The 18,312-nt window shown below is 39.3% G+C and overlaps 2 protein-coding genes across 2 annotated transcripts; one reads left to right on the top strand and one right to left on the bottom strand.

The window, feature by feature from the left end:
- mrap2a (melanocortin 2 receptor accessory protein 2a) lies at positions 1-2,030 on the bottom strand. Its single transcript, XM_028397794.1, has 3 exons — positions 1,709-2,030; positions 1,298-1,397; positions 1-781 (listed from the first exon to the last, which is right to left on the bottom strand). The coding sequence occupies exons 1-3, from the start codon at positions 1,824-1,826 to the stop codon at positions 307-309; spliced, it is 693 nt and encodes a 230-aa protein (XP_028253595.1). The 5' UTR covers positions 1,827-2,030; the 3' UTR covers positions 1-306.
- A 12,071-nt stretch (positions 2,031-14,101) lies between these two features.
- ripply2 (ripply transcriptional repressor 2) lies at positions 14,102-14,652 on the top strand. The gene is made up of 3 exons (XM_028397841.1): positions 14,102-14,221; positions 14,327-14,397; positions 14,490-14,652. Exons 1-3 carry the CDS (start codon positions 14,102-14,104, stop codon positions 14,650-14,652), a joined length of 354 nt encoding a protein of 117 aa, XP_028253642.1.
- The last annotated feature ends 3,660 nt before the right edge of the window (positions 14,653-18,312 follow it).

Raw genomic sequence — 18,312 nt, 5'->3', positions numbered from 1 at the left:
CAGCACACAGCAGCAGTATCTGGCAGCATAAAGCAGGGCTCACCAGGGAGCCTTCTGCTCTGTATTTTTTCCTCTATTACTAAGCAGAAAATCATCAAGTCCAGGTACAGCGCAGCTGCATCCATTACAGGAGCCCAGTAATCAGGTATCCTTTCAGAGGAGATCTTATCTTCATGAGGAAATTTGAGTTGCAGTTAATATGAAATTGTGAGTTATATATAATTTGTGTTCTCTTACTAATGAGTTAAAAGATATTAAAAAAAGGCTTGATGTGCGGCGGGTTAGAATTTATCCCCATCAACAGCCTTAGCGGTGGGCGTTTTGTGGCTGATGCTCCAGGATAACTGACGGCTCATACAGCAGATCATCCTCTCCGAGTGTCGAGCTGTGATCCAGGTTCACCAGGTTAGGGATGTTAAAGTGAGAAAGGAAGGCACACTCTCTGTCTTTCTTATTCTCCTCTATTAGTCCACTGAGAGGTTGGTGTCCCACAGCTTCCATGATGTCCTCCTCCAGCTCCTCCAACCCAGACGAGCTGTTTCCTCTGAGGCCGTTGCTGGTGCCCTGCTGGACTCTGGCCCTGTTATGTGTCACAGCACTCTTATCTTCTATTTTCTTTTTCCCCTGACCCTGATCCTCCTCATTGATGTAGAAGTTAAAATATGATCTGGACCCTGCTAGCAACGGACGAAAGAAGGCTTTATCGTTTTCATCCGGGTGACCATCGATGTCTACCAGGCAGCTCCCTGGTCGATGGCGCTTTTCAGCAGAGTCTGGGTTTCTGTTAATAAACAAAGAGAGATTCATAATGAGACGGCAGCAGAAAAAAAGGCTCCAAAAGATGACTGAATATAGCTGTAGCTGTGCACTTGAATGACTGAGGACTTCGAGTTCCTCCATTTTCACTGTTGTATAAAAATCAATACTTAAAATGACCCAGTAGGATTTTCTGACATTTATATCCAGCCAGTAAACTCACAATCTTGGATTAACCTAAGGTCTGTGCTCAGTCTGAGCTCATATAAGTACTTTCACACCAATTTCCACTGCAAGCCCTTTATTTCCTGTGATGGAAATATTCCATATCTCTCACCCACAGTTTACATGTCATCTTTTCAGCCTTGGTTCATTCATAATATCCGCTGTCAGAACAGCACACCTGAAAGTCATTACAGCGCAGCCTCCTCCTGACCAACACACTCTGAGAGATGAATTGCCTGAGCTCTCCTTGGTGCTGAAATGATTCGGTCCCCTCAAGGGCCAGATGTGAAAGTGAGTCGTGGACTGTTATACTCACTCTTGATGTGGCGCTCCAGTCTTTGTGAGCAGCGTGAGAACAAAGAACATGAAAATGACGAACACAGCGAGTCCGACCCAGAAGCCAATGACGATGGAGTCTGAAAGGTCAGAGAGGGGAAAATGTTATTAGTGCACTGCTTTATTGATTTTACTGATCTCTCTGCTTCTGCGTGACTGAGGGCACGATTCTCAGTTACTTGTTATTATGATCATCAGTTTCTCCTCTCTCGGTTTGATATTAAAACGCAAGTATAAAATGCTGCTGCAGGATAACTCTTTTTAACTAAAGCAATAAAGATAATGCATAAACCTTAAGGGGTAATGGAGCACTGTTAATTAAAAGTGCTCTAAAAGGCACACACGTATACGCGCACATTGCGCCAAGCATGGAGGACAGAAATCAGCTTACATCTGTGCGCTTTGAGTCCCTCAAAGGAAACAGGCTCCTCGTCGTCATAATATTCATACTGCCAAACGTAGTCGCTGCGACGTGCGTTGGTTTGACTCCGATTGTGTAAGTCAGACATTTCTAACACGGTACCTCAATAAAAAGAAATCAAATCAATCCAACTAGACGCCATGCAACTACGATGTATCCACAAAGTTCGCCCCCCTCTCTCTCTTTCTCTCTCTTTTTTTTAAATTTGTGGATTCCGCCAAAAAAAGAATCACTTGGATATCTATAATTTGATCACAATTTAATAAAGAGTAAGGAAATCCATCGCAGAAACCATTTCATCCATCCTCGTGTGTGTCCTGCAAAAAAAGAAGCAGCAGCAGCCGTTTGGTCAGCTTCTCAGTGCGCATCAGACTCAGACTCATCCAACTGCAGCCTCTGCTCTCGCGGCTCCCTCACTCTCAGGGTTACTGAGATTACACTGCAAAACCTCACATCTTAAACCAGATGCTGCAGGGGTCCCTCCAATGCATGACGAAAGATGCTTCCATAGCTGATTGGTGGAGGATCTGTTTGTAGTGATAAAAAAAGGTGGTTTGGGTATATGTGACCCAGTTACACGTAAGCATTCTTACATCAGCTATATGTTTAGGTAAAAGTGGTGAACAGTCACAGCTCTGCAAACGCTCAAGTCTCTAATCATAGACTATAGAGACAAGAATTGCTGCGACTGTTAAGATTATATGTCTGTACAAACTAAGTGGAGACTTTGAAAGAATAAGACCATTATGACATCTATAAATGAAGTTTGCCATTTAAAAAGCACCATTTGATAGACTCTTTTGTGAAATGGAAAATCTTGGCTACCATATACTTTGACCAAATTAGTTCATACTTAAGCCTTAGTGAGCCATTTCTAATACAACACATTCATAATATGATGGTAAAAAAAATCCAGCATGGATGCCTTATGGCTGTGGTTGCAGAGTAATGACAACAATAAATAGGAAATAAGTGTTCAGTTTCTTGTAAAAATCCTTAGAGCACTGGCATCAACATGCTTAAGCATGACAGACCAGGGAGATATTATATATATTATTAGTATTATTGTTGTCTTTCATAAAAATGAAAATAAATAATGTAGTAAATAATGTTACATGACACATATTTTTGCTACACAATAATAAATCATATGTGCAGTAGCCTACACCACAAAAGCAAAAGACATAACAGAATAAACGTGGAACAAGTGATTAGTGGCTAGCGTGTTAACTCACAAACTTGAGGACCCTTAAATGACACCTAATTACTGTGCAGCACCACACTGGTTACCAACAGAATATATAATGTTGAAGTGTTAGTGTACAGACTGACCTATAGCAAAGGCGGCACAGCAGACTTATTATATGATTCATGGACTATGAAAAAGTCCCATTATTTTTGAAAATAGGCCATCATAGGTAATATTACTATAGACGCACATTCATAACAACAGGAAGCCAATGTTTCACCTAAAGGAAGCCATCGCAGCGTCAGCCAGAGTATCATGTGTCATACAACATGTGTTGGTCAAGGATGACCTAAATCTATTTTGACCCATTTAATGATAACATCTATACCTCTGGGTCTAAAAGAACTTTTGTGTAAGCCCTTTGGGGTAGTTTAATCATTTAACACCCACCAAATCATTGTTGGCCTGTTTAAATGGCTTGACCTGTTGCCACTCTAGTGCAGTGAAGAGGTGCTGAGAGGGTGCGTAAACAACACAACCATGACTAATGATTTTGAAATTACTTTCACTGTGGTGATTTGAAAAATGTGGGGGCGTTACTGCTAGAGGCAGGAAATGCTTATTAAAGCTCTTAAACAGCACATCACTAAATGCCTTCTTTTCTTCTTTGATACATTTACATTCAGACGACAGGCTTCATTAGGATGCCTGCATTACTTTAATTTCTCAAGTACCTATTAGGGTGAAGTACTTTACTTCAGAATTCATGCACTCATGCTCCATTAAAAAGAACGTTTACATCATGAAGTCACCAGAAATCATCATACATTCAAACCTTGGTATTCTTTAATGCAGCTTTGGAATGATGCCAGTGCAGACCTGTAGTGTGAATAATGCATTTTTTTAGCTCTTAGCACGTTGTGGGCAAAACTTCAAACTGTGTGTCTAGAGTCTGGAGAGGTATCTTCTTTTTGGCAGAGCTGGCACTGCTTTGTGTCCAGCACACTGCTGATTAAGGCAGACTTGGCACCACACACACAAACACACACACACATGATCCAGTTTATATTAAAGTCCCCATGAAGCCATTTAACATCCTTAGTGTTTCATATGATATTTAAAAAAGTTAACTGAGGGAACTGCTTCATGGATACTTTCAGCTTATCAGGGTATGAAGAAGTACTAAGGTTGGCACCGCCTGGTGGCAGCATCAGTAACAGCACAGACAGAAACCTAACGGTTTGAGTGCCATTGTATGTGAAGAGTGTCTAAAAGCAAACATGCCAGTAAAAAACATCAAGGTTAGGGATCAACTGTTAAAACAACAGCACTCAGTGCATGCTGCCTCACAACAGCAGAGTGATCAAGGTTTGTGAGTAGCTGGAGTGTAAGTGTACATGCTCGTATCTGAACAACAGCAAGCAAACTACCAGTCAATTATAAGTGACAAATAGTTGTTTGACCAATGTTAGTACCTGTGAAGATAAGCTATTACAATGGGATGGAGGGTAAGGGGTTAAAAATAAACATCTTGCTATCTCATACACATTTTATAAGTGTTAACTTCTCCCATCTCCAACAACTCAGACATGCAGGTTGATAAATGTACTGTGTCTTCCATAACAAGCAATTATTTCAATCAATTGTAATATCTAACCACTGCTGCTGTCTTCCTGATGAGGTTGGGTTAAGTGGGTTGCACATAAGCGTGGAAAACAGCTTGTTTTCAAGAGGAGCTACATAAGAAGACACAACATTATCCACAGCTTTATCATTTATATTACACAGGTACAAGCACAAACAAATTAAATTAAACTCCTGGCAAGAAAGCATTCAATACCTCCCAGAAATGCTGTCTGCCTGCTCTGCAATCTCCAGCTGCAGATGATCACAGTGCTTGGCACACGCCACTAATGATCACTGACTTAATGCTTCCTAGCTGCAACACAGAACTACACAGTAACTCTGATAAATCATGTAAAAGGTCCCTGTGTGTTCTCTATATTCATTCAATATATGGTTTGATCCTCTGGAAATACAGCTCTGCCACAGGAAAGGATCTTGGTGTTATGCTTGAAAAAGCTAAGCTGCACATCTATCCTTTCACACAGCCGCACTGCCACAGAGCATTGGCAGTCGATAAAAATAAGGGCGTGCTGAATTGTTTCATTTTAACTTACAGTAGGGGCATAATGGGATGTGCAGATGGCTCCTCGACAGATCCAACCCAGAATACAAAAACAGCACTACACGGATTTTGACTGGATTGAGCATACAAGTAAAACTATGTATAAATACATTTAAACAAAAGAGGTTGCTATACACATGATTCAGACCTGAAAGATGATTGTATTCTAACTGTGTTCTCTGAGTTTTTCTGTTATCACTTCCAAACATCTTTGTTTTGAATGAGTCTGATAGGGTGCACAGATCACGGCAAAATGTTTTCACAGAGCCCTAAATTGTCTCCACGCTACTCCGCTAAAGGAGATACATGGACAAATTAAATTATAATGATGGTAACAGTGCCTGCAAAGTTTGCAATCATCCTTTGTGATAAATTCCATTCTGTAATCTCTTCAAGGCCCGGAGGTTTTGGAAAAGAAACTAAAATCAATCACACCACAAGATTATCATATAAAACAGCAAATATTTTGACTAGATTACAACTCAGTATATTAACCTGTCCACATGTATTTTAGTGATGAGAAAAGAGGCCTTTTTAAAGCTTGCTATCTACAGTGTTTTGTCTCACATTCATCTGCAGATCAATACTGAGCATTTTAATAATACATTAGGTTTCTGAAAGCTGTTGCACATGGTGTGTTTTTATCTGCTATTCTCATGTGTGTTGCTTTGTTCTTTACCCACAGTGGTCATGGTAAGATGTTATGTGGTGCTGTTTTCACAGGCTTTGATCAAAAGAACGTGAGTCTAATAGTTGCTGGCAGTGAAATGGTTCTTGTCAGTGAGGAGTGATAACTCATAATATTACACACACACACACAGCTAATACGTGCCAAATATCTGCCTGTCTATCAAAATGTCTGTGTGCCTTCTGCAGTTATTATCAATGGTGGAGTTGGAGAGATAAGCTTAATGGAAGCAAAGCCTCTTGAATGCATGTGCTATGGACATGTTTTAAATCAGTGGGCAATACACTGTAGTAGTAAAAACAGAAGTGTTATATATAATGTATAATAATGTAGGCTATATACTACTAGAACTCACCTGAGGCCATATGGCTCCAGTAGCTGCTCAAACACTCTGTGTGTGTTTCTTGCAGATAACACAATGATGCAAACAAAGCAATTTTTTCACTATTGTTTTAAGTCAAATGTCAAGAGTGAATTATTAGCAGAGCCACAGCAAGGCTGAAACATTTACATTTTGACAATGGACTCTGAGTTCACATGAGAGGGTATGCAGTTCCACCTGCCTGCATACCCTCTGTGGTGCTGCAGCCCAGTGGTTCCCATTAATTCACTAACTAATCCGATTAGCATCCTACTGTGGCTAATTTTGAACGGTGTCTGATGACAACAGAATGCCATCATTCTGTGGTTAAGGAAGACCATTTCTTTAGCTTTAAAAAACCTCCATCCTCTCTCTTATAACACACATTTATCTGATACTTACATCAATTAGGGTGATTGACATTAAAACGAATGCATTGGGACAATTTAGCAAACAAAAACTTAAATATTGAATTGAAAATTAGCTGGGTTGGTGTAAGTTATAACCAGAGAGGACAATTTAAAACAACGTTGTGTCTCAGTTGTTTAGAATTACCATATCAACAACTCTAAACTTAATTTATTTCTCTCAGATGCCAGTTTGTGGCACATGCTAGTTAACGGCACGTAAACGCAGATGTTACCAGACGTCCGTACGTACCAGTACGTAGCCAGTCAGTTGCCATATCGTGTGCATGAATCCCTCTTAACACGCGGTGACACTCACTATAAAAACAGGCGAAAATACACAAACCTGGCAACTTCAGTATGTTAGCATTAGTGCTGGACGACCACTGTTTTTAACCTATTGGCACTAGCGTGTGAAAACAGAAGTTAATCATGCTTTCACCAATGATTGCTGGATAAGGTAAGCTTGTTTGGAAAACAGCTGCCTATTTACACGCTCAGCAGTTATGAAACAACATTAGCATTTGTTTAAATTTGTGTTGGAAGACCAAATATTTACTTTGTTTTACATCTCTTATCAAGTAGCCCATCAGTTCAGCAGCTAGCCGCGCCGCTATAGCTACCTGCTGTCAGGTGTTGTGGAGGTACTATTGGTACCTGCAGATTGTAACATTGTCCATTCCTCTGTCACGCTAAGCTATATTTTGTTTATGTTGTATCATTCCAGCCTTCCTAGTTTCTTATTTATTGTGTGGTGAAACTATTTTTCTGTAAGCAAAGGATTCAGTAGTTTGTGAATGAAATCTCCAGCAGCTCTGGCTCTCTTTGTTTACACAGACTAAATCCTCTGTATGTGATTAATTTTATTTAAATGCTACATATGTATTCATTTAAGCTGTAATTGGAATGCTACGCTTGGAGACTACTTAAATTATAAAATGTCTAGTATCATCAGGGGGTTGTGTTCACAATTACTTATCATTGATGTTTTTTAAAGCACTGAGACTCACTCCAGTCTCCGAAGAACCTTCAGACCTCTGAAGCATTTAAATGATGGTGAGCTCTGCATGCTGTGGCCCCTGACTCACCGCTGTGTTGTAGGTAAGTTCATCACATCAACCAGTTCAATTCTTATGAACCTGTAAAAACAAGGAAGAGTTAAATATATCTGTAGGCTCTCAGGCTTATTCCTCAGTGCACTGCGTGTGTCCAATGCTGCTGTGAGCCAGAACATTCTACTAGTTAGCTCTTATTTACTATAATTTCCTTCATTTCCCTGCTATGAAAAACATTCTGATCACAGACTGCTCTAGCTTTAAAGCTGCTACCACCCACTGCTCTGACTGATCTGAAGTTGTCCATTTGAGAACAGAAACAGTGAAGACTCCTTAATAGACACCTTAAAATATTCATAGATTCTTTATCACCATTCCTGCTACGTGCAGTGCATAATTGTGCAGATTTTGCAGATAAACTCTTTCATTCACCAGCTTGTGTGTTATTCTGCTTGTGGCACCTAGGCACAGGCCTCTGTTATGTCTCATTTTTGCTTCCTTTTCTCACTAAAAGAATCATTTTCATGCATGTATGTATTTCTACATGGACATACTGTATTTTCCTTGTGTCTGCGAATAAGCTTGGTCTCTAATTGAGTCTCTCCAGAACAATGAATTGAATTCCCTAAGCTGCAGAGGCTATTGCACAGTGCCGTATTCTTTTCCTTCAGCCTTCATTTGCACCCCATAATCAAACTTAAAAGAGTCTCATTTTCTCCTTTGTCATCCAAATTGACTCACACAAGTGGTGTTTTGCACTGCATTAGCTCCAACGGATGAGTTTTTGTCAACCCAAAACTGTGCTGCTTATTGAGCTGTCACAATACATAATCTCAGTATAAGCAGGAAGAGAATAGTGTCACCCTGACCCATGCTCAGAGATTTATGAAGCGTCTCTCTGTGATAGAGGGTCAGTAACTAAAATGAGAAAGATGGTACAGAATAAACAAAATGAAAGATAAATCAATGACAAATGGAGAACATCATGATAGGTTTGGAAGACTCTTAACAGGATACTATTTTGGTATGTATGTGATGTCATGGATCAATACTCCTTGAACAACAAGACCTGAAGTGTCTGTACAAGTACTGCTGTGTCCTTTCAATTTGATCCACTGATCAGCTGCTTCATTCTTTATTGTGTGTGATTGAATTCCTATGTCGGTGTTTTTCTCTGAATTCTGCCTGGTTCTATACAGTACATGAGGTGGTTTCCAAGGGAACATTGTGGACTTTAATTAAACATCTGGATCAGTCTGACCTTCCCTATTGCCATTCTCTGAACATTACCCAAGTGCTCAAAGAACACCACACAGACATATGCTGGGAAACTTCATGTCCATCTTTTAAGTGTAGCTCCTGAAGGATGAGGGTTTGAAAAGCATACAGGCATTGGATTTGTGGCTGGTGCTTGATGGATAAATGATGCAGTGTTATTAACTGCCTCCATCACATGTGCCTTTGTGGTCATTGATCATTTAATATGTGGGCAGAATACAATTACAAAAGGCATCTTACAAAAGAAAGAGAGACTCTGTGTCTGTGTGTGTGCGCTATATCCTTATGTGCAATCCGTATGTGATTACCTCACTGCAGAGCAAAAGTGACTGTATGAATAGAAATGCCTACATCTTCTTAGAATACAATTTGAACCTACAGCTTTTGCTCAAAGCTCTGAATACCAGCTGGATGCAAGAATGTGGTTTCTTTTTCAGGAGTCACCTCTACTCCCTTCTGTTGCCACACAGAGGAATGTTTTGCCTGTTAAGCCTGGATTAACAAGGAAAACATTCACACCTGGGTGATGAGAGCAGAGAGTCAATGCCACTGGGTCAGGATTACATTAAACTAACCTTGTGGCATCACTGTTTTATAGGGCATATAGTGGCTAAATGTAGAAGCTCACATATTCAAACCTAAACTCTGTTTTTATGTTATTTTTAAGTATATATATTTTACCTGTCCAGTCTGACATTCTAGGCAATTTTACCTTTAACTATCAACGGTTTTCAGTTTTTTCAGTTTTTGATCCCCACAGCTTCATTCAAAAATACACGACAGAGATAAAACGCCAAAAAAAGTCAGATTGAAGGAAATTAGACTGTAAGTTAATGTAGAGTAACACAACTGAAATACTAAAAATAAGCACACACAAAATCAGTCAAATAGTGGTGGAATTTTTTTTTTTTTTTTTTGGTGGAATGTAACTAAGTATCTGTACTTTATACTTTACTTAAGTAAATATGATGGTGTATACTTTTACTCCATTATATTTTGCAGCTATTATCTATACTTTCTATTCCACAATGTTTGTCCTCACTTGTTACAATTTAATACATTTTGTAATACAAAAATATAGATAGTGTTTCTATTTCTGAAGTTTCAGGTGGTTCTGTCAGCTCCAATGACAGCACAGCTCACTCTTGGCAGCAGTACAGCGGCGCACCAGACTGCACCAGAGTTTGCTAACATTGAACATTGATCTTGCTAAACTGAGACACCCGTGGCCATATTTAAAGGATCTTTTTAAATTTAGAGGGCCCAAAAATGATTCATATATATCCTGGTCCATGCCCTGTCGGCCTCAACAAAAGAGTTGCTGGCTTTTAAGAATTCACCCTCAAATTTGAAGAAACATGCTGAGGTAATCGGAGTGTTTGCTATGCTAAATTAATAGCCTCAATTCTGTTACTGACATGATATTATACTGTTAGCTACAACAGTAGCATTACAATTAGTGTATGTTCATCATTTATTTAATGCAGTAGTAAGAGAAAGTAGGTATGTAGGTTATCTATGTCAAGCTAGCCTGCTAGCTCTAGGTTATGGTCTGCTATGAACACTGATGTTTTCCGCTTGTCTCTGGTCAGTAGTTCGTTTTTCACTCCATGTTTATAACAGCAGTACACCACATAATTAGTGAAGCCCCTTCTGGGTTGTTAGGTTAGTGTTAATAGGCAAATTTGCACATGATTTTGCTTACATTGTGTTTTAAATTAGGTTGAGGAGTTAATCAATTATGTTTAACAGTATGCTGTTGTCACTGTTTTTTTCTAAATAGAGAAAGCACAGAACACTTCTCAAGCAGTACAATGACCTGACCTTGCTTTCTTTTGGAGTACTAGAGCAGCCTGGTTTTATTTCTCTAATGCATCATATTCTCCCAGAATACACAGTGACGTCGCATACAACCCTGAGAGACAGAAAAGAAAAGAACACAAAGCAAATGAATATTAGAGTAAAAAATACAATGCAGAACATTAAATTCATTGCATCTACCACAGACTGCTGGACAGCTCATATACAGAGCTTCATAGGAGTCACTATACTGGATTGAGCCTAGAGAGGTGTTCTGTTGCTCTGACATGCAGAAGGCTAAAAGGAGCACATGCATGTACTTGCCAGGGCCCTTAATGATATCCATACAGAATACAACATTTGCAAAAAGATTGTGAGGACGGACCACAACTGACAATACCTCAAATTTCATTCATGTGAATGGCTCTTAGTACTGCAGGGCACATTTTGTCTGTGTAAACAGGCAGGGTCAAAAAACAATCTGGTAAGAATTTTTTTATATTCCACTATACCTTTTTAGTAACTACATGGCCTTTGACTGGCATCCAAACTAGTACTATTTATTTTTTGATTTTGCAATCAGCAGAGAATAATGCTTTGCACGATACAAATACAGATTTCTTTTTCACGTTGCAAACAAGAAGCTACAGAACAGGAAGGCTTAAAGTACTGATGGCTGTTTAAAAACGTATTTCATTTTTCCCATTATGTTTTGTTTGTCTGCTAAATGGTCAAATTCGCATTTTCCTCAAAATCTATTTATTGCTGATTTGCTCATTGTAAGAAATGTCTCTTTGTTGTTCGGTTCTTGCTTGGATGCACACTGTTCCTAGCCTATTGTGTTTGTACTGTTGTGCTATTACCAGAGCACAATTTGAGTTTTGAATAGTTTTACAGTTAAATAAATGAATTAAACATAACATGTCTTAATTGGTTTGGCCTGGTATATAACATGTCATCTGCAGAATAGTAAGTTAGAGTGTGAACAGTGCACCGACCTTTTCAAGAAACAAAAGATGCTGCTTGTAATTATTGCTAGTAGAGACATCTGTAGAGGCATAAGTATTACCAGGATTAAAATGGCACCCCCTGCATATTTAGAGACAATTCATTGCACAAGTACTTTTACTTTTAATAAGTCAATTTTAAATTAAGTACTTAAGACTTTTACTATGATTGTTGATGTAGCACTTCTACTTTTACTTAAGTATATATTTTGCTGGGTAATTGTACTTTTACTTAGGTACCAAGCTTCAGTTCTTCTGCCAACACTGCTTAAATGTGACTTTGACAGCTGCTAAATGCAGTTCTGCAGATGGTTAAAGATTTAATTGATAGTTATGGTGGTAAGCTAAGATAAAAAAAAAGATTTCCCAAAATGTGGTGGTTTTGTTTGGTTGCTGCAGCAATGGAGAAGGATATTTTTGGGCAGGACAATCTTTAGGGTAAATAAGTGCAAATGACTTGGTCTCAAAACAGGCTGTGGATAGTGAGCACATGAGAAAGAAGCCTGAAATGAGATTGATGTGGAACAAAAGCTTGGAAAAATGACATGGGGAAAAATGATGGCCCTACAGCATGTTCAAGATTTTTCTCAGCAGCCATCTCATTGATAAGCTGCAGCCTTGTGTGTATACAGTCCACAACCAGCTCATCTGCATTTCCGTGTCATCTTTTGTTCAGATTTTCTTAATGGCATGAGGCATTAAATGATAATGGCTTTATCTTGGATTATCATTACTCGTCATGGTGAATGTGGTTTGTATTATGTCCGTTTGTGTGTGTGTGCACACTGATGTGTGGGGGGATGTTTTTCTTTATTCTTGGCAAGAAATTTCAATTTTGCTTCATTCAGAGCTGGCAGTGATCTCACATTCACTGCTTCTGCCTTTTTTTTTTATTCCCTCTGTTGACGTGCTGTTCTGTCAGAATGTCTTTCTGAAGACCCGTAACAACAACACACACTGTGAGTTCCTGATGACCACTCTCATGTGCTGACCTAGTTCATCCGTGTTGTTTGGATTTTTGTAAGTATTGCATTAATCTGCTCATTTTTACAAGAGGTTGTGTTTGTTCATAATGTGTCTGAGCATGTAATGTGTCTATATATTTTTTTCTGTTACATTGAAAGCATAGAAAAAAAGAGAGTGAAAGGTTTCTGCAAATGCAGAAACAGAGCAGCAGCAGGGCAGTGTGTCCAATTAGCTGTGGTCTGTGTGGACCTTATTAGCATCAGGCCCTGGCTGCTGCTAGTTCCCTGGAGAGGGGTAGTGTTGTCGAGCTAGTGGGCGAAGAAATTTAATACTGGTCCTGCATGGTTCAGCACCTTTAAGACACCTTCCTACTCCAAATACAATATAGAGTGTATAGTATATATATGGTCATTTCAACTGACACTTACATAAGCTACAACCTTTCAGATGAGTTTAAATGTAAATGCACACACATACTGGAGCCTGAGTGGAGCCTGGATCGTATTTCTGTGCACATTTGTGACCAATATTTGTGATCCCATTATGTTTTCAGCACAGCATGCAGGCCCACACTACCCCCTGCTGGCACACAGTGGGGAAAAGACCACACATATATGTTTATATTTAATTAGAGGATTATGATAAAGGGCAGCTCCTGCAAAGGTTGCATAATATCATTATGTGGGTTTGCCATATGTGAGTGCGCAGCGTTTAAGCTCCTCATTTGCCAAGGTGTCATTATTAGCACCCATCCTGATGTTTTATACACAAAAGGCCGACGCGTGTCAACACCCCTCCACACCCGCACACGAGCCTTTATTCCATCTTCCACCGAGCACGCACTGACAGGGCACGTGTTTCTTCACACCTCACACCCAAATGGCTGCAGAGGCAGAGACAAGGAAAGGTTAAGGGGATCAAGAGTTCAGCGTTTGTCTCGGCAAAAGTTGAGCAGATTGTCTGACGTTGATCGACTTTAGATTTAAACCTATATTTATTTATTATCAAAGACTCCGTGCACAAATCAATACACCCTCAATTTAGGCTTCATAAGCCAGATTCAGACTGTAGAAAGCCACAATCGCAGTTTTAATCAGATAGATATCTACCTGCATATTTAACATGGTTATTTTGATATACGTCATGATTTCCGCGCGCCGTATTGCTGTGTTTTATAAAGATTCAAACTGTAATGACATTTTGAGTCCTTATTCATAATTAAGAGATACAGAAAGGTGACCATATGGCCCTTAGTTTGCTTAAGTGTGACTTCACACCTGAACACCGTGACGCATGGAAACACTTGGGGACGCGTCAAAAGCGCAATTTGGCACGGGCTGCCGACCTCCTGATAAATAGGGGCTTCCAGCCTTCAGCCTCACATCCTCACTGGACTTAACACAGAGCACATCAGCACCGAAGCCATGGAGACTTATAATACCAACAGTGGACTTCGTTCAGGATTTAACGGAAACAATTCTGCCCAGCAGTCCGACATGTGGAGACCATGGACTGGAAATGGGAGCAGCACAGCCACACAGCAGGTCAGTGTTGATAACTGAACGTTGTTAAGTGTTTGAATTCTTTCTTAATACATAAAATCTTTCTTGAAAAAGTAAGAAGTCTAATGAGGTGGTTGTAATTTTCAGGCTCATTCTATACCTGGGGGCCTTTCTGATGCGCAACAATCCAAAGTTCCTCAGTTCGTCCATCCAGTGAAGTAAGTACACTTTTATCAATTAATTCACGTACATATGTGTCTTTTTAATCATGGAAAGTGTATTTACTCTTTCATCTGTCTTCTGTTTGAAGGCTGTACTGGCCCAAAAAGAGATGCTTCGATTATCTGTACCGGGAAGCAGAAGCGCTGCTTCGCAACTATCCGGTCCAGGCGACCATCTGCCCCTATGAGGACTCCAGCAGCGATGAAGACAGCGAGGATGAAGAGGAGCCAATGGAAAAGGAGTTGAACTAAATGACACTCCTTGAAGACTAATAATGTGATAATATATACTTTTCTTAATTTATTCCTGTAAATACATGTAAATATATCGCCTACATTTAGTAAATGCTTAAGTTATTCATTTTTACACTCTGGTATTTTGCAATAAAATGCATTAAATGAATTTACGTGTTTGGAGCTTTTATTCACTCACATAGGTCTGATTATTAGTACCAGAATGTTGCGAAATTAATTAAACGAAATGTTTAGAGAGAAAGAGTAAATGAAGTCTCCCATGCTTCACTGAGATAAAGGGGAGACCAGTGATGTGGGACTTGGAAGATGGGTTGATTTTTACGCATTACGCGTCTGTGGAACTTTTATTTTAATTTGATTATAACGCAATTGTAACCTGAAAATATTACCAGACACCGTGACAGCTGTATATGTTGCTCAAGTGTTACTCTTTGATCCGTACGCTGTTTGTTTGACACATCCGCCTGCCTGCGCCTGAACAGCTCTTTTCCCGCGGATAAGTGCAATGTGGTTCAACGCCCCATTTCCTGCGCAGTGTCACCCAAAGTGCGGAAAATGCGTGGCAGGTGGAAGGTGTAAACACCAGCACATAGCCTACAGATAACATGCGATAGATACAGGGCCAGTTCTCTCTCTCTCTCTCTCTCTCTCTCTCTCTCTCTCTCTCTCTCTCTCTCTATATATATATATATATATATATATATATATATATATATATATATATATATATATATATATATAGTACTTATATATATATAGTAAGTACTTCATTAAAAATGCTGATTGTTTTTTAACTCAGAAAAAAACTTAAGGCTGTTTTACCTTTGTAAAATAATGTTAGGTATTAATTTATAATTATTAAGGTGAATAAATGCATCAGTATGACATATGATATCAGATTATCACTACATTAAAGTAAAAACATACTGTTACTGAATCTGTTAGTGGATCCAATGTAAAATTATTAATGTCAAATTATAAAGTACTTGACTTGTAATGAACAACACTGATCAGTGAATGAATCCAGTTTAACTTCCAATATTATTACCATCTATCAAAAAGTCCAAGCACAGACAAACTAGTAATAACTTTGCCTCATATTGTGAAAATATTGTGCTAAACATTACATGTTAAGCAGCTATGATCACACTCATACTGAACTGCACACTGATTAATTTTTAAAACATATATATTAAAACATTTTACCTTTTGAACTCTTCAACTCATGTTGGTGCCAACCTTCAGCTACACTGTGGGAACAATTCGGATCGTTTTCAGGTGTTTTGCAGAGTGCAAAGTTTTTGCGCCTTGTTGGTGGGAGACACGGTGGGGGCATCTGGATGCACTGGGTGGCTGTGCACTGCCATGAACTGCTGACCTCAACCTGCTATTGAATCAAATCTTTATTCAGTGAAGCAACAATTATAATCAGTGTTGATTGAATCAGTTGTCTGTTGTTATCATGTAGCATGTCAACCTTGTGGGACTAATTCCACAATAGGGAAATTGCGTAAAATGGAAGTCTTGCATTGGCCGGGAAATAGACCTAAGACTTGAGCTGTGGAACTCTTCAACTCACGGTCATCGGTCTGGTGCCAACCTTTGAGCTCCTCCATGGGAAAGTATTAGAGCATGTTTTGAAGAGTGCAAAGTTTGCACACCTTCTTAATGGGAGATGCAGCGGTGGCCTGTGAGCACAGGGGACTGTGTAATGTCACCGAACTGCTGACCTCCACTGCACACATTCCTAACAGTTTAATAATGATTACTGGAGTTATTTAAACAGTAAGGCATTTATTGGATCAGTCGTCCACTATCAGGTAGGATGTCAGCCTATATGAAACATTTACTGGTAATTATACCCACTCTTTGTATTCAAACACAAAGGGTGAGTCTGTGACTGTTTTGAAAGATGGACACCTTATGCCCTATGTCAGCTGCACAAGAGGGAAGGTCAATGAACTAAAATTTAAAGCCAGATGAAATAAACTTAAAGATAGATTATAAACTTTAGACAGCTCTTGAACTCTTCAACCCATGTTAGTGCCAACCTTTAAGCTCCTCCATGGGAATGGTTGGAAACATCTTTAGGTGTTTTGCAGAGTGCCAAGTTTGCACACCTTCTTAATGGAAGATGCAGCGGTGGCCTCTGAGGTCAGGGGGGAGGGCACTGCCACTGAACTGCTTACCTCCACCACACAAAATCCTAATATTAACAGTTTTAATTAATGCTGTTTTCTTTAAAGAGTAAATAAAATATATCCAGTGTTCATTATATAATGTGTCCATATTGTATAATGCCAGCTTGAGGTAATAGGAAACATTTACTGGCCAACATCACTTTGAATTTTAAACACAAAGGTTTGGGCTGTGATTGGTTTAAAACATTTATCATAAAATGAATCAAGATAGGAAAAAAACGAATAAATCCAAGACCTCTTGAACTCTTCAACTGGTGCCAACCTTTGAGCTCCTCCGTGGGAATGTTTTGGAGCATCTTTAGGTGTTTTGCAGAGTGCCAAGTTTGCACACCTTCTTAATAGAAGATGCAACGGTGGCCTCTGAGGTCAGGGGGGAGGGCACTGCCACTGAACTTCTCACCTCCACCACACAAAATCCTAATATTAACAGTTTTAATTAATGCTGTTTTCTTTAAAGAGTAAATCACAAAATATATCCAGTGTTCATTATATAATGTGTCCATATTGTATGATGCCAGCTTAAGGTAATAAGAAACATTTACTGGCCAACATCACTTTGAATTTTAAACACAAAAGGTTTGGGCTGTGATTGGTTTAAAAAATGTATCCTAAAATGAATCAATATAGAAAAAAACATGAATAAATGCAAGACCTCTTGAACTCTTCAACTGGTGCCAACCTTTGAGCTCCCCCGTGGGAATGTTTTGGAGCATCTTTAGGTGTTTTGCAGAGTGCCAAGTTTGCACACCTTCTAAATGGGAGATGCAGGGGTGGCCTCTGAGTTAAGGGGGGAAGGCACTGCCACTGAACTGCTGAACTTCGGCAGACATATCAATAATAAAGACTGTGTTAATGATCTGATGTTCAGGCACATGTTATCTCTCCACCTTGTATGTATACAAAATCTACAGTAGGAGGAAAGATATATGTTCATCAAACTACATAGGCTCTGGATTTTAAGCAACAAAAAGGTTTTTCTTAACAAATGACTGTGAAGAATGAAAATTAAATTAAACGCTCAAACACTGACCTATGAAAATGATCAATGATGGCCCAGAGCTTATTAAGCATAGTCTCTGGGGTTCTCTGGACTTTCCCAAGCTTTGGTGTCAAAGCTGCAATAGTGTCACCTTGGTGTGAAAATCACTCGCCTCCGGAGTCAAACAGAAAAGCAAGACCTGATCTGTTATCTGATCACCTTCTAACCTTTAAGCATGTGAACTGCAGGCCAGTTAGAGAACATATTCCTCCACAGGTTTACATGCACTGATATGTCTGGGTTATTTTAGTTAATGGCTGGTGGTGCAATTTACATATATAGGCTTGTGACTGAATTATTGGCTTCTGAAAGCTAACACAGTCTGCTGGTCTACTGTGTGATTCTGTACTTACAACCAAATGCAGTTTAAAATAAGATAAATTAGTAGGATAACTTCTGATATGCTGACTGTTGTAC

Source organism: Parambassis ranga, chromosome 24 (genome assembly GCF_900634625.1).
Source record: "Parambassis ranga chromosome 24, fParRan2.1, whole genome shotgun sequence".
Classification (NCBI taxonomy): Eukaryota; Metazoa; Chordata; class Actinopteri; family Ambassidae; genus Parambassis; species Parambassis ranga.
The sequence above is the reverse complement of the archived record's forward strand: the minus strand, read 5'-3'. Positions and strand labels throughout refer to the sequence as shown.